This window comes from Melospiza georgiana, chromosome 3, assembly GCF_028018845.1.
Source record: "Melospiza georgiana isolate bMelGeo1 chromosome 3, bMelGeo1.pri, whole genome shotgun sequence".
In the NCBI taxonomy this organism is placed as follows: Eukaryota; Metazoa; Chordata; class Aves; order Passeriformes; family Passerellidae; genus Melospiza; species Melospiza georgiana.
Window position 1 is genome coordinate 9,053,575 of NC_080432.1, and position 23,417 is coordinate 9,076,991.

The 23,417-nt window shown below is 35.1% G+C and overlaps 1 protein-coding gene across 1 annotated transcript in view; it reads left to right on the forward strand.

The window, feature by feature from the left end:
• The window catches only part of ASCC3 (activating signal cointegrator 1 complex subunit 3), a 250,697-nt gene that overhangs the window by 199,340 nt on the left and 27,940 nt on the right, over positions 1–23,417 (forward strand). The window contains exons 34-36 of the mRNA XM_058019769.1: positions 1,871–1,996; positions 10,863–10,974; positions 11,247–11,381. Of these exons, the coding sequence (XP_057875752.1) occupies positions 1,871–1,996; positions 10,863–10,974; positions 11,247–11,381 (373 nt within the window). The remainder of the gene's footprint in view (positions 1–1,870; positions 1,997–10,862; positions 10,975–11,246; positions 11,382–23,417) is intronic.

A 23,417-nucleotide genomic window follows, 5' to 3' on the forward strand; every position in this document is an offset into this window, starting at 1 on the left:
ACTGAAAGCTTTTCCCAGTGGCAAAGAATTCACAGTATTGTTCTCCTAAGGAAAATTTATCCCTCAACATTAGTGATAATGGGACCTCTATCTGGTCCCATTATCTGGAGTTTCTGCTCAGGAAACTTGTTGGAGTTTGAGAGTGCAGTCCACCTTTGAACTGTAGTTGAAATGGGCTGGTGTATTTGGAACTTAATTTCTGTGGAGCACAGACAGACATGCAGTTTTTGCAAACAAAGAATGTGGAAACATACACTTCATTTCCTTAGGAAACCACACATTTTTTAACATAGAAGTTGCACTTAGCACATAAGTCTAGGAGTTGAACTTCTTCAAAATAATAGCTAATGAGTGAAAAGAGTGGTGCGATTAAAATGTTGATGATATATCCAGACTGCATGGCATTAGCATAAACTAAGAAATATCTCTATTCCTTGGGATGTGGCGTTTCTAAAAAAAGAAAAATATCTTCCTTATAACAGTAGTAATCACACCTTTGTTCATGTTTGGAAGACTGTAAATACTCTAAATTACTAATAACTCCATTTTTGGTTTTGTATTTACTTTGTAATTCTGATATATTCCATCTTTCGTTATAAAAAAAGAATATTTGATAAATTTTCATATGAAGAGTCACATGTTAATATCAATCCTGTTAAGTTCTCTGTACATTGTAAACCACATAACTTAGGTTTGTCTTGGCCTCTTTAATGATCAAGTATTTCATATCTTCAAAGGGATACTGGTTGGGATTTTTGAGGGATTTTTCATTTTGGAATGCTTTCCCATCTGTTTTACCAAAGAGCAGATTTATTAGCTTTGTGTAGTATTTCCAATTTGTAAAAGTAAACTTCATAGTTTTTTAATTAACATTTTTTCTAAAAGCCATTGTTTACATATTTAATTGTAAGACTTGATCACTGAACACATAAGAGTCTTTGTGCTCTCCCTGATTATGGGCCTGAAACACAGCAAATTAGAAACAAAAGAAAATCCAGAAATCCATTTCTGTGGAATAGCAGTTGAATCATCTGTCCAGCTTCTGTTGGACAATCTGTGCAGAATGCCTGCAGTTCTGACCCTTAGAAGCATGCAGTCACCAATACAGAGCAGTAAAACAGCTACTCATGCCAGATTATTCTTTACTTTTAGCAACAGGAAAAGAACGCTGGGAGAAGAAAAAGGATATAATACAAGAAAAATTAAGTTGAACCTTAAGGATATTTGCTATTCTCTGATTGAACTCTAGCCAGGCATGATCTCATTAGATACTCTAATGGAGGTCTTTGTTCTGTTTAATGACTGAGTATTTTATTTTTTAAGAATCATTTTAATGTGCTTTTTTTTATTCGGTTTCTGGGTAAAAGTAGCTGCTCTTATTCTTTTTTTTTTTTGGTTTTTTTTTGGATGAAGATGAGGCAAAATCCAGGGGAAGCAGTTTTGATGTAATTTTAATAGCCCTGAAGTATTTGTCAAGTATTAGCTAAGCTATTGCCACTGTTTCATTTCCTGTTTGTCTTTCCATATGATTCTCTATTGGATTAAATCAGCATGATCATATGGTCAACATACAATATTCAGAAGTTACCACTGAGTAGCTCCATCTGAATATGTTCCATGAATGATTTAAACTTGTGCATTCTTGGTCCAATCAAAAAATAATTTGAGCTTCATTCCACTATCATGTAAAGAAGATGACTGACCTTGCAATTACATTCCTCCTTCTTCCCCTCTTCCCTTTTACTGGAAGATAAATATATAATATTTTCAGATTAAAGTAATAAACCTTTTAATGGGCAAATCTACAAAATATATTACCTGTCTTTGTGATTGTAAAGTCAGCTAAATCCTTTTGTTTCCTGTCCTTCAGCTTGTTAGAGGTGCTGGCTGACCACTTGAATGCTGAAATTGCTGCTGGGACTGTTACATCTAAGCAGGATGCAATGGATTACATCACCTGGACTTACTTCTTCCGTCGACTTATAATGAACCCAACGTGAGTACACAATATAAAGGCAATTTCATCTCAAGGTAGCTTGAGGTTAGAGTTGATCCAAAGGTGATCTGTCTGCTGTTGGAGCCTAGAAATACTTAACATCCAGTGCAGGAGCATTGCTGGCCCACATGTGGATTAAAACTTGTGAGCACATATTTTTATAAATTTTACTCTAAATATAAATGCATTTTTTGGCAGATAACTTTACAACTTAGTTGCAGCAATAAAATAACCTTATTGAGAGGGCTACATCAGCATCCCTAAAATAAAATTCTAGATTATCACATTCCTTCAGATATTATATTTATAATGCAATACCTTTTTTTTAGCTACCACATTGATAAGTTCTGCTCAGTTTTCTTTAGAAAATTTATTAAGACTTGGACTTTCCTAATAAATGAGAGAATAACTATCAGCTGTTTCTCTGTGATAACGTTTGCTTTCATTAGGGTACCCTGGTGAAACCATGTGTGCAATATTTTCAGTGATTGCTATCATCCTGCCTAGCGCCAGCTGGTATGCAGATCATTCTGAGCTGTTCCACCAGTATAGCCTGCCTTTGCCACAAGGCTGTTTTGGGTAAATGGTGTGTTACCTGTCATGTGATCATTCACCCACTGAAATAATGTGGCCAATAAAGAATTAACCGTTTAGATCACGAAATATTTCTAGATTTACTCCAGTGTTTTGTGCTTCTGAAGTCATGTTAATGTCCATAGCATTTGGCCAGATTTTCTGCCAGGTACTTTATGGGCAAGTGCTGCTAGGACCCTGCAGGTGATAAAATAATTTCCTTTAATCCTTTTTAAGTCTTTTATTAGTTTTTAGTTCTGTATGTAGTCCTATGCTGAGAATTCTCCTTTTTGAGAAACAAAAAATGCAGAGCATTAGAACTGTAAACTAAAGAAAGCATTTTAAAGTTTGTTACTTCGTAAGTGATACAATGCATACAGTTATGGCAAGGGTATTTCTGAGAGTTAAATTATGATTTTTAAAAATGTTATATTTTCTACTTTTTTAGTATAAAGAATAAGTACTATTCCTTTAAGATGTCTTGCTCTTGAATTGCTTTGGTAAAGGGCTGTAGTTGATTTGGTTTTGGTAAGCTTTGATCATGTGGTATATGTGGTAGGTACATTTTTTTAAGACACAGCATGTAGGCCAAAGGTAAGTGTGGAATATAGAAATATTGTTTGATTTAATCAGCAATCTCTTCCCAATATAAAAGAAGATTTCTACTTTAGTATGAGGTTGACATGTTGACTGCTGGGAGTCTTGCATTGGAACACCACACACACAGGTTGGAACAGTTGACAAGTTGAGCTCTTTATCCACACAGGTACTCAGCATTCCTTCTGTACTTAGTCATGCAGGGAAAAAAAATAAGGATATTATTTTCTCTGTCAAACAGTTTGTCATGTCATTTCTAGATGCCAAGCACAAATGTAATGGATGTGCACAAATTCCATTCTTTGACATGATTACAGTCTTAAGTTTCATCCAAAGTTACTAAACTTAGTTAGAAGTTTTCCTGGACCTGCTATCTGTGGTATTTTCAGACCTTCTGAAAACCAAGCAAGCAGTTCAAGTGTGGTCAGTGTTTGAATGAGATACATCCAAGGAAAACTGAAGAGTTTTACAAAGAGAAGTCAGTGATTGTTGAGATAACTCTGAATAAGTTGTATTATGGTAATGGAGTTTTACTGTGCCATAAAAGAGCATATGAAATGATTGATATTATCAAACAAAAAATATTTGTGGCTCTTAATAATCCAAAGATTTTACCGTTTGGGTTTTGTTGTGGTTTTATGTTTTTTTCGAAAGAATAGAAACACAATTTCAGGTTTTTGGTCTAGATGGTTATGCAATACTCATTCCTTGTCACTTGACAGAAGTGCTCTTTATTGTGTCCTGCCCCAAATTTTGTTGACTTTCTCTCCACTGTGAAACAAGACCTATTTTCCAGACAGCAGGTGATTGTACCTTAGTGGTGAATAAGTAATTCCCATATGCATGATTAGTAAAATGCCTTGGGACTCATTGGCATAAAAGTCATTGCATGTGATGCTGTAAATCCCCAAAATAATGGGCTTAGATAATATGCAGAAGATTTATATTCTCATTTATTGCCAGTTTTAGCTACTTGTATATTAAAGCTGCATAAACAAACATAGGATCGTCCCATCCTATTCCAATCCAGTATCATAAAATGCCTTACTGAATGCCTGCAATTTGTACTATTGAAGTAATGGTAATCTACCTTTGTTGTGGGATAGAGATCCAAGTATCATTTTCCTCTAAGTATCCAGGTTTCTTCTAAACATGAAGTCATCCTTAAAGTTTTCCTGGCAAACTTGAGATAATTTGTTAAACTTCTAATGGTAATTGCGTTAATGATGTGGAAAATCATTGCATGTTAAAATACCCCTTTTCATCAAACCATTGTAATTTTCTTGTTTGATAAACCCCTGCCTCTCAAGCTCTGTGGAATGGGTTATAACTGTCTAGATAAGAGGTGTAATGGAGCTGTTGCTTTGGGGAAGGAGGGTGGCTGAGTGCTACTTTTTTTCAGATGCATCACAGCTAGTCACGCTTGTCCTGTTTGGGAGATCACACATGAATGACAGGAGTGGTCCAAATGAAACGATTATCAAAGTGTTTCAGTCTCCATATCCAGAGTTTTTTCCCTGTTCTTCCCTTCCCTGAAAACAGTTAATCCTAAGTACAGAGCTCTTCACAGTTTCTGTACTACTCCAGCCAAGAAGTGCAACACGCACTCCTTTCCACATGGAGCTGTAGTCACTATGTTCTTTACTTAGGCAAGGTTATATCACACACATCAGCAAAGGGCTCTGTTCTTTGCAAGGGGCTACTTTGACAGGCCCATCCATCTCCATTCCTTGGCTGAAATGCCTTGGGTATTTCATTCTTTTACCCTTATAAAAGATTATAATTGTGACTTTCTATAAAAGAATGTCTATGAGAAACATTTTCTGTAAATCAGGTTATGATGTTTTCCAGATACATGTGCAGTAAAAGAGAAATAGAAATTTACAACACATGTAAAGTTAAGCAGAATCAGCTTTCATTTGGAAAGTTAATTTTTAGATATCCTAAGAGCACACATTACATCACTATTAAAATGTGTGTGGCTATTTAAGTATTTATATATGAGAGTGCCTCTGTGTAGATGTGCACACTTACAAAACCTGTTTATATGTAAATTCATTGTGAAAACCTGAAAAAAGATATTTTATTATTTCATTCTGAGAATTATTATTATTAAGAGGTTTTTTTTCCCTTGATACCAGTTTTGCAGTTTTTTTGAGTGAATGAATAATACAGCATAAATTATAGTCTCAGACTGATGATGCCCTTATCATACATTTATGTTTTACTTTAAATTTCATTTTCTCATTATGATTAGCTGAGCATGTGAATAAAACATATGAATACAAATTATGATTATATACTGGTCCAGTATATTTTCTACTATTATGATGACAGGTAATATCATGGTAGAAGTTAGTCAGAATGAAATACCTATGTATTTTGGTGACATAATCATAGTTATTCAGAATTTTAGTGTTAATTTGTAAGTGTGTCAGAAAGGAGATCACTGAAGTTAAATTAGCTTAGATTAAAAAATAAAATGGAAAATTTTTACAGTAGCTAAACTAACAGAAGCTAGAATGTGCAAGTATATTGTACTGCAGTGATTACTAAAAACCATATTTTCAATTGGTAAACAGATATTTCACAAAGGACTCTTCCTTTTACAGTGACATTTGGACCTATATGCATGTGCTGATATATATGCATGTATATATATTTAATAAATTACAGCTATAGGCATTACTATGAATGTAATAACAAGAGTTTCTTTTTTGGAATTATTAGGGTCACAGTGATGTGAAAAGTACAGGATTGTAGTTCACAGTATAGTTTTACCAAATATTCAGACAAATAAAGGTTTGCTGAATCTGTCAGACAGGGAAGCCCCAGGCTGCTGAGTATTTGAGCTGCCTCCTGCTTCCCTGTCTGCTGCAATTTTAGGTGAGAATACAAAGCTGAAGACTCCACATCTCTCCATCCAGAAAGAAAATTCACATAATTTTCTTCCTATTCTTGGATATGATTTACCTGTAAAAATTATTTGTTGGAATATATGACAGGAAAAAGAAAAATCTTGTCAGTATGTGAGTAAATTTATGTTTGGCTATGACCTCTCATCTCTCATGAATGCATCTTGGGAGATAAACTGTCTTGCAAATAATTAGAAGCACTGATGTGGGGGTAAATACTTTGCTGATATCAGAGAAATTGAACTTAGTTTTCTTCCTCTTAAATGACCACAATGTGCAGTATACTAAAAACTGATTAAAGGTAGCAATGTATCTGTTTCTCCCACCTGGCATACTCAAAGATATGGATACAGGAAAACATGATAGAGGTAAAATACAGGGTTGCATTACTGTCTGCAGCATTTGTGCACTCTGCAATGCCTTTTTGCAGCCCAGTCACGGACTACAGAGTCAGTCAGTAATGCCTTAACAACAGAAGTGTGTTGGTACTTAAGGTCATATCTCTCTCTGGCTATGAAGATTCATCAGTTGTGCCATATCCTCTGTACCATTTCCATGGTGCTGTTTGGAGATGGCAGCTGCTGGAGCTGATGAAAGTAAATATAAATGATGACTGCAGTAAAGATTACTATCTGTTCTCCCCCATACTTGTTATTAACAAAATTTTGCTTTCAGAACTGTAAAACCTCAGAAAGCACACCTTCTTGCTATCCGGTGTATGCTGTGGATTTGCTGTTTTGTGCATTTGTTCATTGCATTTGACCTACTGAATAGCAAGGTTCTTCTTTAATATTTTTTGGCTGACTCTTGTCACCGATTTTCATTATGTGTGTCACTATTACCACCGTATAATCTGAACATAAAAAACATGGTGCTGTAACAAATGACTCCGCAGCATTGACAGTTATAGCAGGACCATTTCAAGGCTGATGAAAAATTTCCCAGAGAGATCTCAGGTCAGGTTTACATAAGCTAAACAGGAAATGATTGCCACCATTCACATTAAATCCTAAATGTTTTGTGTAACTTCATCTGCATTTTATGTTCCTGCACGTCTCTCTGTCTCTCTCAGCTGATGAAATTCCACACTTCTTAGATTAGAGAAATAAGTTCATGTTTCACAGTTTGTTGTTCTTGCTAAGCTCTACAAGGTTTTGGGATTTAAAATATGTTATTTAATAGACAATAAAAAGTTCCTTCAGCTTTTGATTGTTTAAATTTTACATATTTGTAAATTTTTATGATACCTAGGGGTTTGTTACTGCTTTTTCCCTATGGGCTACTAATGGAAGTTAGCCTGTCTAGCCCATGTGCTAGATGCTGTTAGGATAAAACTGCCTTTGACTTTCACACCTCTCAGGGGACGAGTAATTGTTGTGTTCAAACAGCCTGTAATTGTGATCCCGCTGGCTTTCTCAGTACGCTTCTGGCTATTAGAATCATTAAACAACTCAGCACCTGTTAACAGCATTGTAAATATTCAACCCTGCTTGTGTGCAGGTTGAGTCCAATATAGGAGAAGGCTTACAGAGCCCAGCCTCATAAATTAGAGCTTCTGACAAGTCAATTATTGTGAAACTGGGCTTCACTGTGAAATAAATGAAATGGTGTGCTGATAAAAAGGTAGGCTGTCTGTTTATAGCAAAGGGGAACTAATGACTAGATGATTCAATGCAGTGAGCATGAAACTGCATTGTTTTTATTCTTTATCTGTAATTAAATAGTTAGGCAATATTGCTTCATAGAGGAACTCACATATTATGCAGTTTTTATACTTGGAACATACCAACATGCAGAATTCGACTTGCATTTATTCCTGAGCATTGAAATCTAATGTCATGATACCTCTGTTTTCACTAACAATTTTAACAGTCTTTCAAGATGAATGGCTTTGATTTTTATTAGGGGAAAATGTGCTGAATGACCAAGAAGCTCCTGTGGGTGTGCTCAAAATTATATCTGCCTCATTACAGACAGTAGTTAAAACATACTGGTACCACTTCACTCAAGATTACAAACCATTTAAGGTTTTTCTTTACATTGTTTTATTTCCACTAGCCAGCTACATATTCATTCCTTTAACTTCAAGTTACAAAGCAGTACATTTAAAATTCACAAAAAAATTCAAAACATATTATAAATTCCTCTGTGACGATGACTTCAGTTAACTGCAGTGAAATACTGCAAATTAGGCAGAGAATAAGAGCACAAACCTGTTTGAATTGGTGTCTTAAATTACATTCTCATGAAAGAATTTCAGTGTATTGCCCATGTTCCTTTTTTTTTTTTTGTTTTATCAGTATTCATCATGAGTGTCATGGTACTGCAAATAAAGGTGCTGAAATTATATGGTGGAAGTCTGAATACCATGACAACAAAGTGCCTTAATTACAAGCATTTCAGAAGTATTCTATTCAATTTAGAGAACTAATAATGAATCATTAATGGTTTAGGAGTATAAAATAGAAATTCTTTTTCACCTCCTTAAACAACTTATTTAGCTAATTTGCTCAATTATTTTCAGAAGGTAAACAAAACTTGACAAAGTAATTCCTGCTAATAACCAGAAAGTAAATATGATTGGTGATGTCAGGCAAATAAAATGGGCGGGTAGAAATTTTGGCCATTTTGTATTATCCCTGTATCACTTAATTTAAAAGGACACTCATGAAATTCAGGTTGCATCAAAAACACTATTAGAATAATTTTTCAACAAATGAATTTTCTTTGCATGAGGCTGATAATATATGGCTGGCTACTACTTAAAATGTGTGAGTCAGTACAAATAGTTTGGTTTGGTTTTGGACAGTAGGTGTGGTGTAAGTTTTTCAGATCATCTCGGCATGAACCATATAAAAAGTCACAGAGTTGAATATTCCACTGCCATGTATCTGTGCTTTATTGTTGTCTCATGTAGCTGGCTGGTATCAGAACACATGTTTTAAAACTTCTTCTTTTGATAGTACTGGTTTACTCCAACTTTACCCAATTATAAGTGAACATTCAAAGCTTCAGAGAATTAATCCCATAATTTGGAGTTAATAGCAAGAGGAAAATATCTGGACATTGTAATACTGGTATTTAGCATTCAGGCTTTTTCAGTTATGCTGCTGCTATTTAAAGAGATGTATGGTAAAAACTTTGTTTGAGAAAATAATCATGCAAATCAGATTATGTAAATTAAACAGTTACATAAGGACATTTGTTGCTTATAAAATTTGATTCCATCTTTTGAAATTTGCAAACAGCAGCATTACAGTAAATTATGTAGAATTTAACTCAGAGAATGGGATTCATCTGCCCAAATATAACATCCACAACTGAACTGGTTGTCTAAAGTTTTCTTTTTTTAATCAGTGATTACATTTCACCTCATCCTGAAGTAGATATTTAAAATACTTGAGATGAATAGCATTCTGCAGGTGCACATTTCTTTCCAGTGACAGTGAAAGGAGTTTAAAAAAACGAACTCAGGTGCAGCAGTAACTTTGTAAAATTGGCTAAAATGAATCTCAGCATGCTCTTTTGCAGCCTGTTGTTCACCTCCACAAAATAGCACTGAAAGAACCCACTCTCGATTACAGTGGGGTTATTTCAAGTGGGAATGCTGAGTACAAGATCCTAACAATGGTAAATTTTAGTAAAGCAAGGCAGGTAGAACAAAGGAGCATCTTTCATCATTGCTTAATTTCAGTAGTCTATTTCTGTCACAGTATTTGACAGAATTAAATGAGCAATGACTACCTTTTCTGTGCTGCTTTTTAACAATTCAATAAATAACCAGATTTTATGTTTGTTTTAATTCTGCTTTGATATTGCGTGGTTTAATTACTCTGCTTAAATTCAAAATTTTAAAACTTTCTAAGCATGCTCATTACTAATTGAACTTAATTGTTGCTTTCAGATCTGGTGCCTTTGCTGAATCTAGGGACACAAGTGCTTACTGCATTTTTATCTAGAGTAAAAGTTCTCACTGAAATCATGTTGGTTTATATGAGTAAAATCTAATTATACACCTCCAGCTCTACAGTTAAAGAGTGCAAACTTCAGTCACTGTGTCTTTTTTATATGCTAACATAAAAAGAAAATATATTTTGGCCCACTTTATAAGCATTTTCCCTTCATACAGAGAACTAAGCCATTGTGATTATATAGTTTACCTAAACATTTTTTCTGACAGTGAACATGTGAAGGAACCACATTAACAAATACCATATTCATTTTTTTAGCAATTCTAACTTTGAGAATAAAATTTCACAGAAATATAACAACAAACACCAACATTTGGATTGGTATAAGTTTACTTTTTCAGGAGATGTCACTACATGCCTAGTTTTACTTTCAGAGTTGCAGAATGTAAGGACAGATGCTCTCCTGGATGGGTGTTCTACCTTCATCTTGAAGTTAAAATACTGTGACTTGTGTCACCATTGCTTGTTTACTTTCTTATCAGGAAAGTGTACCTGTGAAAGCAGGAAAATTTTCCCACTAATAAAATAGAGTCAGTCCAGTTCTGTTTGTATCAAACTTTCTATTAATAGATGGACCAATTGCTATCTTTTATATGCTTGTCTTATGTTGATTACTCCCACAAACATTTAAGAATCATGGATTTCTTGGTGATCTTTATAAAGGTCTGTGTTTAATTGTTTAATATGGATATTTGCTGTTTCATGTGTATGCTATAGAAGCCTTGAAGGCTTTCCTAGAAGACACTGTTGTTAAAAATCTTCAGACTGTAAAAAATATTCATGCAATGCATCTGCTCTCATTTTATCTAGTTACTATAACTTGGATGATGTGAGCCATGACACTATGAATAAGTACCTCTCAAGCCTTGTTGAGAAATCCCTGTTTGATTTGGAAGGCTCCTACTGCATTGAAGTTGGGGAGGTAAGACTAATCTGTGCCTTACAGGATTCAGTGAGATACACACTCCTAGGAGCTGTGAACAGCAGGATGCTGTTCATCACACTCCTTGACGGGAGATGTTAGAGTTTGTCTGTCAGACTTAGGTTGAAAACTCTTGTGGCTAAATTATAATTCTAAATTGTTTTTTGTGTTCTCTCTTAAAAGTAGTCTGAACATGTTTCACAGTTGTGTAGGAGCATGTTATACTGAACCACTTGGGAGCTCTGTGTTTGATTCCTCTCCTCCTGTACCAGGACAATCGCAGCATCGAGCCGCTGGTGTACGGCCGTATCGCCTCCTATTACTACTTGAAACATCCAACAATTGGGATGTTCAAGGACCAGCTGAAACCTGAAAGCAATATTGAAGAACTGCTCTTAATTCTGACAGTAAGTGCTGATATTTCTTAAAAATACATTTTTTTACTCTTGAAAACACAAGTATTTGAAAAAAAACATGCAAAATAAAGAAGAGCCTTTCTCCCCAATCTCTAACTTGGTTTTTTATTGTTTTGAGAAACATACCTGAATAATTTTTTATGTTTAAAATGTTTCATCTTATCAGTACATCAAAATTATTTTATACACTTCCTTCTCTTCTAATATCCCTTTATAATGTGCAGGATCTATACAAATCTGATATTTGTCTTTCCTGAGTTGAGTGTATTATTAAATGCTATAGGAATGATGCTTACACTAAATCTGTATCAGGACCATCACTTTGTCCTGGGACAATTTGGAAGATACGGCAGCTTTAAAGGGGTAGAGGAAACCTGTGAGAAACACCTCCTTCCTAAAATGTCTGCTTTCCCTTTTCCCAGCCACTTCCCAGTCCCTGAGGTGACAACCTGCAATAACAGCATCCCCACAGTTGGTCTAGAGGCTGTTTAACAAAGAAGTGCAATGCCAGGCCAAAGACACTGTGTATGATGCACTGTGTTAGTATGACATTCTCACCATAAAAAAATCAAGGTTTACTCCATTTTCCTTTTTAAGTACTTACATAGTTACAACTGCAGATTTTCATTTTCCAACATCGTGTAATTCTACTTCTACAAATATATTTCAAAACAAGAAGTGCCTGAATATTATCCAGGAGAACTTATTTCTACCTCTATATGATTATAGTCTCTGTTACATTAAATACAATCTACAAGTGGCCTAAGTTCAGTAATATTCTGATTTCTAAGTGTTACCTTCAAAATTTGAAGTCCTGTCTTACAGTATTTATATATCTTACTTTTGTATTAATTATTGTTTCGGCATGCTGCCAAAACTTCTCTGACGAGAAATACAGGAAGTTAAAATACTGCTATTCAACAGTTTGAAACTGAACAAAACATGATCAGCATTTTATGAGACTAGGAAAACCACTTTTCTAGTACAGAGACTTTTCTTCCTGATAAATTTAAAGCACCTGCTGCAAACATTCAGAGTGTTACAGCTCAGAAATAAAGGCCACAATAATCTTTTGTAATGGAAACTGTTAGACAGCCTAAGCAGGGGAATTGCTATCACTGACCCTGAGGTATCTGTTGTTCTGCTGCCAGAAAACATTGCAATTACACTAGATGAAATTCAGTGTGTTCAGATGAATTCAGAATGGTAATCTGCAATATCTAGATATGCTGTGTGTAAAACAACTGAAATTTTAAGAAGAAATACCCACATGTGAACAGAAGTTAACTAATAAAATGTTGAGTATTCAAGAAGAGTGCTTTACTCCAGCTGCTGTCTCTTTAAAATGTCTCTCCAGTGAAAATTTTCTGCATCTAGACATGTCAGGATTTTTTTCTTCTGACAAATTTTGTAAAGATAGTTTGAGAATATTAGCAGAGTTGGCATTTCATAACACTGCCTTAGCTGATGAGCAGAATATGGAACAGAAATGATGGAAGAAGAACATAGTGCTGCCTGTTTGAATTTGTCTATTTGAACTGTGTGCATTCATGAATTGCAAAAGTAACTGGCAAATATTCTATTGTAGATAAAACTTAGGACCCTAATGTTGGGTAGAGATTGTAAAACTGTAAGTTCATTAATCTTGCTTTAATTTTTTTTTATATTTTTTATTTCCTGATAATAAAGTTCTGGAAGTTATCCATTTACAATCTCAAGAGGAATGAGACTAAAAATGAAATTGCTTAGGGGTCAAAATGAGCCATATGTATCAGTTTTAAAGATGAAAAGGATTTACGAGTGCTGGATGCCATTAGAGCTGACAGCTCTTGCTTACTTTTTATGTGGATGTTGATTCTCATAATTGCTAGTGGAACTGCTATTCTGCCTCGTTGAAGGTGCAAAATGAAAGGTTTTTTCAATCTGATGTAGTGTTGAAAAGAAATGCCATTTCAACAGTTACTGCCAGGGATGTTTTTCCCCCTAAACACTGCACATTAATGAGTTTTATAATTACAGCAGTTGCTTCACACCTCTATTGTTAACCAATGACATTACATCTGCCTCACTCCACTGCTGCCCTCCTCCTTCTTATTGAAGCATTTAGCGGTTTTGGCAATAGGGAATTGCATGGCATGGGGTAAGTAGTCTAATTAGGTATAAGTGAAAACCCTGAGGGAAAAGGATGTTTAAAAAGTAATTTGAAGAATCTCTTAATGATGCTGAAACTGAAAGCTGTAGCTATAGTACAAAAAGGCCTGTTACCACTACAAAAATAATTATAATTGTGATTATTCTGCTGATCACTGTGTTAAAGTTTCAAATTTTGGACTGGTTTATTTAAGAATAACTATCCAAGCGTTTCTCATGCAGTTGCAGGATTTCATAGATTATTAGTTGGAGTTTTAACTAAGCTTGCAAACCTTTAGATATTTACAAGTTCCTGATGTACCTAAGGAAGGCAGAAGTGAACAATTAGAAGAAAGCAAATCCTGATTTTGATTTTTCACGTGAGATATATATACCAAATATATAATTAACTTGGAGAGCAGCAAAACTTTGTTCAAAACAAACCGTGGAAAAAAAAGCAAAATTTTGTTCAAGAATTCAGAAATTTAGGATTGTATTAAGGGGATTAAATCTGAGTTTTATTAAGGGATTTTGAGTTTCAGATTGATATTTTTGCATGCCGAATGGAAGTGGTTAAAATTCAGGGTTGATCACCAGTGAATGATCAAGGAATCTTTATAACTGATGTGAAAATTAGTTGTGAGTCATCCAGTTTCTAGTGTTAGTGGATCTCTCCAAAAAGTCACATAATAGTAGGATTTGTTTTCACTTAGTGGAAGACCACTCATAGTCTTCTCCACTATCTGTTCTTTTGTCTGTTTTTATTTTACCTATTCATTTGGATCATCTGCCAGAATTTTACAAGATCAAATGAGTTTTTTTTCCCATTCTGGTGTAGGGGTTGAGTATTCATAGCATGAACAGGAGCGTGGCACATGGGAACAGCCCAACAGTAATGTTGGAAATATGCAGTAATAAGTGATTCAGATAGGTTGGTGAAAATCCCCTCGTGGTTTCCCTGCTCCTCTCAGTGAATCTGTACCCGAGATGTTTGAGCTGTCTTGGGTTTGCAGTTTGCAGGTGGAACTTCACATTCAGTTATTTTTGTCACTGCCTTGTGCTAGTTGTAGACTGGTAATTTTTTTCTGAGAGAAAATGTTTGATGTTTTTCCATAGAGCTTTCTTTAAACCTTTCCTCACCGTGCTTAGGCAGTGGTAATCCAAATGAGCTTAATCACTGTTGAGTTATGGTGCTTCTTGCATTAACTATTATTGATGAGAAAGTGTTCATGAATTATTACTGACAGGCTGGATTTCCCTGAGGTGCCTAAAGACTGTTTCCTTTAATTCTGAGAGTTAGGTGCAGAGATTAAAGAAGAGGTCTAGGTAAAAAACAATGATAGATACTTTAGGATAATTCTTGTCTTTTTCTGCACAAATGTTTTTAAAATCAAATAGCAGTTTGTTGTACCTTGAGGAAGGAAAGTCTGCCTTTCTGATTGATCAGGGCTGTGACACCTAGAACCACTAGTTTCATGATTTTTGGTGATATTTAACTTATGTTATTATCTGGTTCATATTTACAGAGCAAAAAATTTGTCATACCTGTCTATACCAGACAGTAAAGGGGAGAACATCATTCCCATTTTTCATCTCTTGTTTTAGCTACATGTTGTCCCTGATTACTTTTTCTTTTTTTTAAATTCTGCCTATAAAAGAGAACTGGTTGGTTTTCATGTGCCTACTGCTGTCTTTCATGTAAACTGTTAATAAGAAAGAGGGGTTTTTCTTAGAAAAGGGAGCTTAGAGAGAGAATATGATATTTTTGTTATAGTGGGGCATCCGTGTCTGTCTCTCTGTGATACAAACATGGACACAGAAGTTCGGTCTCCATGTGCCTCTTCCCATTATTTCTTTCTGAAAATAGATATGGTGACACTGGCTTGTATTAGACTGAGTAATTTGGAACTCAGCAGAAAATCTGTCATTGTTGGAGTCAGAAGGTAGAAGGAGGAAGTTTATGAAACAGGCACTCTCCATTCAAGATACATAGATAGCAAATGAGTAGAGTTATTAATGCCTTATCTGTCTTTCATTATCTTTTGTAGGTATTTGTACTATGAGAACCCAGATAACTCAATTAACCTGTAGCTTTATTTTCTCTTCATCATTGTTGGCAATTTCTCTTCCAACCAGGGAAATATGCAATTCCTTGAGAGTATTTACACTCTCAGTCTAAAATAATTTTATTTCTGTATGGGGATTCTGTTGCTGATTTGGTCTCCTGTGAAGGGGCCACAAAGGTTTTTGACTCAGTGATAAACCATCTTTTCAACAGGTCTCCAGTCAAACACCAGGGAAGGAGGAATTAATGCCTCACAAAAATACTGTCAGAAAAAGAAGCTGATGTGATCTGTTTCGTTTAATATTTTCCCTGCAAGCCATAGCAGAAACATTGCTTTTAGGAATTTTTAAGATATTATATAAAACTGGGTCTCTGTTCTTTAGTCATTTCAGAAGAAAATCAGATCACTCTTCCTAAGTCAGTCAGTGTTTACAGTTAGTGTAAAATTACATTTGCATTTAATTTAGAAGAACGTAAAGGTGCTACTATGATTTTCTTCCAGGCATAAAAGCACAGCAAAACTATATTAATTAAGTTATTCTTTTTGAATATGGCATTTCAGTGTCAATAATTGAAGTATTTTGTAATGTAAAGTTTAAAAATTTATGTCAGATGGAAAGCAATTTATCATATGCTAGCCTTTAAAGAACTTCCATGTCTGATTTCACATCTTTGGTACACTCAACAATGTGAACATCAATGCTGTGGTCTCAGCCATTATTCATATTTTAGTTGTAGAAGAAATATTTTTGTATATTTTTAACAGAAGAAAATTACAATTAAATCTTTCCTTTACAATAAATCTGTACCCAGGACTTTTCAATACATAAAGTTCATCCTAAACACAGACATTTCCTGGATAATTGACTTAATTTTTGAACAGTCCATATTCTCTGGATTTTAACATGTTAAAGCATTTGTGCTTCAGCTCCCACTTGAATCATCTAGATGGTATCTGTGTGTTTAATAGTTTAAATTTTTTAATTATGTAAAGGTTAATGAAAATAAAACAAAATATGACTACATTTCAATAGCATCTGAATTTCATCATCTATATCCAGTATATTCAAAAATATCTTGTACTTAGCAGAAAAAGTACTTATATGGATACTCACACATTTAATTAGTCTTGATTTTTCTCTAGTTCCAGTAGATGGAGCAGTTTTTAACGTTGCTGTAGTACTTGAATTTAGTAATTTTTTTCTAACATCATGACACAACTGTTTCCTGGTCTTCTTTTTCCAAATTATTGTTTGAGCTTTAGTTTGAAGGCATAATATGCTGGCTTCCTTTCCAGGAAAGCACAGTCCATTAGTAAATCAAGGTAACAATGCCCACCAGTGACAGCTAACTCAACATGGCCTGAGTCTTCCATTTTTATGGCGTCAATAAGAAAGAATTACAGTCAATACCAGAATATACAAATCCTTTCCATCTCGAGTATGCATGAATTTCTAACCTCCAATTTACAGGTCTCCTATTTTCCCCATCCAATCTTCTTATTTAATTTCTGTCATCATATGCCTGTTAAAAAAAAATACCAAGAAAAAATCCACCAAAAAAACTAACCACAGCAAACTGAAGCAATACTCACAAAAGCTAAATTAAAACAAGAACTGTTGTCATTGATATAGTATATAAATATATATATTTATATATATATATCATATTTTTTTTTTTCAGGTTTTTTGTTTTATTTGCTCTGATTGCAGTTCAGCATCCAAGGGAAAAACTTTTGGATGTGTATACAGCTGTGGTAGTAGAAAGCAGTAGCCTCAGGCTATATCCCCATTTCAAACACCTGCTTCAGTAACCATTTCTGTCAGAAAAATGAGGAAATAAATTCCTTTACCAGGATGCAGTTATAGCAGCAAAGCACTCATGTATAACAATGGAAAGTATTCTGAGAGCCAGGAGACAGAAGTTCTGTCCTGGTCTGGTGAACATTGGCTGCCATCTGTGGCAAATCAGTGTTCGCCCATGGTAGAAGCAAGTTCAGTGATAGCAAGCTTGGCTTAGCTGACTGCTCAAAGCTGCAGTTCAGCCATGGACCACTTATTTGTTTGTCTCTTTTAGCACAAACAGGTTTTACTTACTGCTTGAAAGATTGTAGCCACCATCATGCAAGGTTTTAAAATATGCAGAGTTGTGTGCATGCAATATGTTCATACAGGAAATGGAATGGCTTTTTTCAGCAGTCATGTCATGTGGCTGTATATTTTCAAATAGACAATATATTTGTTGAAATACTGTTTGTGTTTGTTGGAGCAGAACTGAAGTTCTCAACAGCATCTTTATTATGGTAAGCTGAATGGTTTAGCATCTGTAAGGCTGCTTTGAGCAATGGCTGTGTGTTCTCAGCTCCCAAATGCTCCAGCAGGAATCCTTACAAGCTCAGTTTGTATTTAGCAAGTCAGTTCAAGTCAGTTTACCTGCTTTATTCCTCCCAGTTTGTAATTGAGGCAGGATAGGCAAATTCAGGCTTTCTGCACTCTGCAGTTCTTTTGTCAAAATTGACTTCTAGAGAATGCCTTTGCCTTTGATAGATTTCTGGAATTGCACTACAAGTTGTAACAGTTAACAACGATATTGATAACTTTGTTTTCATAGAATGCAATTCACTTAGTGACACCAACTGGGCCATAGACCCTGCTGTTTAAAGGCACAAAAATACTTTTCTCTGTCAGCATAGAAAATATTGCTTGTAAAACTCTTAAGAAGGAGGATGACATTGTAGCTTGTTCTCTGATTTGAACAGAAATTTCAGCATAAGGATTGGTTTGGCTGAAATGATTACATCATACAAGATTGATATCCAGCATATATTGTTCCTTTAGCATAGTAGTTAAAGGGAAAAAAAAGAACATAAGAGGATTACTGATCAGTCATTAATGAAGTATCTGACACTTGTATTTTCCTATTTGCATTTAGATTCTTTCTTTGTCTCATTTTCTTTTTATTTTTGTTCCTGATGGGGGTCTGTCTTCTTCAGAAATTGAATTTTACTTTAAATCTTGATGTTATATATTATCAGAGATGAACTTTTAAGAAGCCAACCTGTCCTATTTAGAAATATTTAAGAAATAGGCCTCTCCAATTGCCTAATATTTACAAGATGTTTTATTTCACAGCTACTTAGGGAGGCTACCTGTAATGTTAGAAGAAATTGCAGAGGGATTTTTGCTACCAAAAAGCCTTAGGATTTTAAAAAATCTGAAAGTGTTTGAAAAAAATTGTATATATATTTGGAAATTTCTCGTGCGATAAGAAGGTTGCTTCTAGAGAACAAATTGCACATTTTCTGCACCTCTGCAACTTAATAAATATAAGACAGGCATCAAGCAAAATACCAGAATTTATGTATGGGAAAATTGTCAATGCATGCACTTTTATTACTACTTTTTACTGGGGTAGTGCTTAAATTCGGCTTTCCTTAATTTACAGTAGGCCATTGTCCTCTTTCCATGGAAGAGCCAAATCAGACATCACCAATTTGATTGGGTTGCCCACATTCCAATTTCCACTTCCTCCTCCTTTCCTTTCTGTCATCCAGTAGAAAAGAGTAGCAAGCCAGCAGAGATTACTTGAACTACTTGTTTTCAAAAAGAGAAAATATCTCAAATCTTTTATAGAGTGAGAAAATAGCTAAAATTCCTCTCACAACAGGCCTCTGAAATGTTTCTCCAGGCAGGATGTCACCATGCTTGCTTACAAAATGAGTGCATAAATGTCTCTTGACAAAAGATTTTTAGGTACAACTGAGGCATACAGTATTAGGAAATTTTATTTTAAACATATTAAATCGTTGAATGCACAGTATTTTGTAGGTTAAGGAGATTAATTTCAACTGGTTTATCATTCACTTAAGACAACAAGCAATTATAAACAATCTGATGTGTAGATAATAGATTATTTTTTCTTTTATATATGATTGTCTTAATTTACTATATGCAGTCATATAAGATGCTAATTTTTAATACTTCTTTAGCTATAAGAATGCATGTTTGCTCTCTCTTGATTCACACAGAACAGATGGATGCTTGACTGCCTGCTAATCCACAGCTGGAATGGTTTCAGCGGTTTCCACGTTGCTGGGTTAGAGTGGCTTTTCTAGTGGACTGAGAGGGCAGCAAGAGAGGGATATCATTATTCATCAGTATCCCAGTGGGATCGCTGCCAGCAGAGATTAATTTTTTCTGTTATGCTTGTAAAACAAGCTCAGGTGGAGTCTCTAATCCTCAGGGCACGGGTGGCAGATCAAGGAAGATGCTACAAAGCTAGTTAATTTTCAGATTCTAGGGGAAACAGAAGCTCTGTTAGATGTATAAATACATGATTGCAAATTTAAGTAGCTCAAATCCAAATGGGATCTTCCTAGACATCTGGTCCTGAAAATCTCTGTTTTCTTTGTCTTTTAAAAGAAGTTCTTAAAACTTTATGCCAGAGGCAAAATATCTTCAACTCTCTTAATCATCAGTTATCGTTCCACTTTTTTTAAATACAGATCTTACAGTGTATTTTACATGGCTCTTTATTTACATGTAGGCAAGTGTAGGAACACTGTCTGTGTAGGAACACTGAGTTTACAGTGTTTTCACAAATTTGTGTGCAGTGACAATCACCAAGAAAAATTACCACTTGCCATTGAAAAAGGATTAGATTTGCCTTAGTAATGCATGGTACATCCTATTTTGGTAATGGCATGTCCTGTTAAGGTCCACTGTGGTACAATGGCATTCTTCCCATGTTATTCTTGGTATCAGACCTGTTGTCATTTGTAACAGAAATGTTGATAGAACTCAAATTAAGCATCCCAAAAAAATCACAAGTTGTCTATTTGTATAATAGACTTCACATATTTTTCCTTTACTGACCTTTTTGTTTCCTCAGTAATTACCCTTCTTTCTCACTCTTGTAATTACCAGTGGTTTCCATCTATGTATTTCCTTGTAGCTCTTGAGTTGTTCAAAACATTGGGTTAGATTTTCAGGCAATGTTAATTCACATAGTTACGCTGAAATGAATGGAGATGTGCCAGTTTTTATCAGCAGGGAACTACCCTTATTGAAATTTACTTGCAACAGCTGTCATTTCCTCTTAGAGTTGTGGGTTTTTATTATTATATTAAACTATTTTCGTTTAAAAGTGCTCAGAGTGAGACCAGTAGCATTGGCTTGCTGAAAAGACATTGTGCATGTAGGCACCTTCCAAGTTTCCCATGTATTTCTGCCAGTTTGTATTGTTCCTCTGTTTTTCTGGGCTTGAGCCTCTCTTGAGCACAGGCTGCTACTCATTTCACCACATGATGACAGGTATTCACGCCTGTGAACTTTTTATTCCCTTTTGTCTCTGGCCACATAGTAGTCTAGATCCGGAATTTAATCCAGTACAAAAATGCAGCAGTGTGCATTTGTGGCTCCCCACTAGGGGACCTGCCACAGGTCAGCAGATTTGAAATCTGGTTTTCAGCACACAGAGCTTTTACAGCTTGCCATTAACATATACAGTAAGTAGGGGCCCCGTTTCACATCAAGAATTAGTAGCGCTCGCTCCTGTCCCCATGCGGAGTGGCATTAACTCAGTGCAGGGATCTGTTAACTTCTTCCCTGGCTCTGGGCTCTGCACTGAAAGATCCCAATGGAGGATCAAAGCCAAAGATGGAAAGTGACTGATTGCTTTCCCAGGGAAAGCTGTGTGCCAGGATTTGCTATTCCAGTTTTTATTGCTATCATCATCTCAGCCAGCAGTTGGGCCAGCTGATTCAGCCAAGCTCAATTTCAAAATGTGGACAGACTTCCAAATGGATCTCAAGTGGAGTTCTTGTGACAATGAGACTTTTGAATGTATACTCAGAGAGATTTTCCCAGTTTCCTGTTAGCAGATTACTGAGTTGATGCACTGAAAAGCTGTTCTGTAGTAGTGCAATACAATTCGTTTCAGTAGAGCCAAAACCAGTCAATTTTAAATCTTTTCTACAATATGACTTGAGATTGCAGGGAAAGTAAGCTGTGGCTCACTGCCCCATCTAGGTTTTAAGATGAAAAAAATAGAGCATGATAACACATTCAAAATGTGCAGGTTTGAAGCATTCTCATGAGAAATAATCAGAAAAATCAGGCATTTTGGAGAGGCAAAATCTCTAATATACCATTTACAGCAACAAAATGTAGTAATTCTCTCACATTATGAAAATTTATTTTATAAATGGAATTCCATTTATATTTATTTGCTGTGGTCAAAGTATCTTATTCTAGGTGAATAATGTGTATTCAGTACCAGATGTTTGCTCTTCTTTTTGTCCTAATTTAGTCTTCTTCTGCATTTATTTTTTCATAAACTGTGCAAGTATTACAGGAATGCTTATGAGCAATAATTTCACTTGAAAACCTAAGAGCGAACTAAGGCCACATCTATGGAAGTTGTACAGGCTTAATACTATGAAAGTACCTATACATTCAAGGAAAATGTATTTTTAGGATTGGTTTTATTAGGACTGGCCAGAAAAAGTAGGACTGAATTATGACTGTGGTAATAACCTTTATGAAATAAGGAATGTGAGAGGTAGGACTTAAAATCATGAATTCATTCCTTGTTGTAATGTTTTAGTAAAGTATGTAACTTAAATAGGAAAATTTCCTGAAATAGAATGGTTCTATAAGGATATTATTAGTAAGAAAATTACAGTGACTGTATTATCTATTACTGTATCTTCCCCTACACTGAAACTCAGCTTCTCTAGTATGCTTAGGAAGCTAGAGAAAAAAAAGGAAAATCAACTTTCAAGTTCATATAGAAGTCCTAAGAGCTTCTTTCCCTTGTCAAATCATGGTTACTTTATAATAATCCTCCCCCTCCTATATGTTAGCATGCTTGCACATTATTTTATGAACTCCATGCTGAAGCAGAGGTCTGTAATTTAACTTTGTAGTTTAGAAGTTCCCAGATCTGCCAGGTCACTCTCTGCTACTGGTAGCAAATATTGCTGACCTCCTATTGCTCTGTGAGCAGTGGCAAAGGTCTTTGAGACTCCTGACCCCTGGTCATCAGGAATGTCATCAGTAGTTTGTAGTTTGGATGTTTTAAGTAAGAGGTGGACTTGTGAAATCTAAACCCTTTAGGGTGTTTTTAAGTGATCACTCAACTGTTTCATTGCCCTAGGCTGTGCTTTTTATGATGTCTGTAATTGTAAAATTTGTGGTGTTTATCATACACAGCTACTTAAAAGCAAAAATCAAGCACTTGTCTATTTAAAGTATGAGAATACAATTAATATATTGCATATTAACATAATAATAGATTAATTAATGATTAATTTTTCTGACCACTAACATGAGGACTGAGAATTGTAAAAACTTCTAACTTGTATGTTCTTCTAAAATATGTTCGTAGGTCTCGTGGTGGAAATGGGCCCATTTTAAATCATGAAGGATAGTTACAAATTAATGTTTAAAATATAACAGATTTACATAATTGCATGTTGATGGGTTTTACAACTTTCTCTCTTTAACTTCTGTTGTCCAGCTGGAAATTTCCAGTGTTTGTTCTGTTGAGTCTTAAATCTCGAGACAGAGCCCAGAGTAGCCCAGCTTCACTGCTTTGCTCTTACCCAGTTATTTGGGTTAATGTTACACTTTGAATTCATACCTTTTTTTTAATGTATATCTGTTATCTCCAAAAGTGCATTAAACACTAATTGAATAAATTTTTTTTTAAAGTTTCTATTTATTTTAGAAGATACTGAGCAGGTCTTTTTCCTCGGACAATGCTGTCCATTATATGCATCTGTTCCCTCCTTTTCCAGAGGGTGAAATGTGGTCTGATGGGGTGCTTAA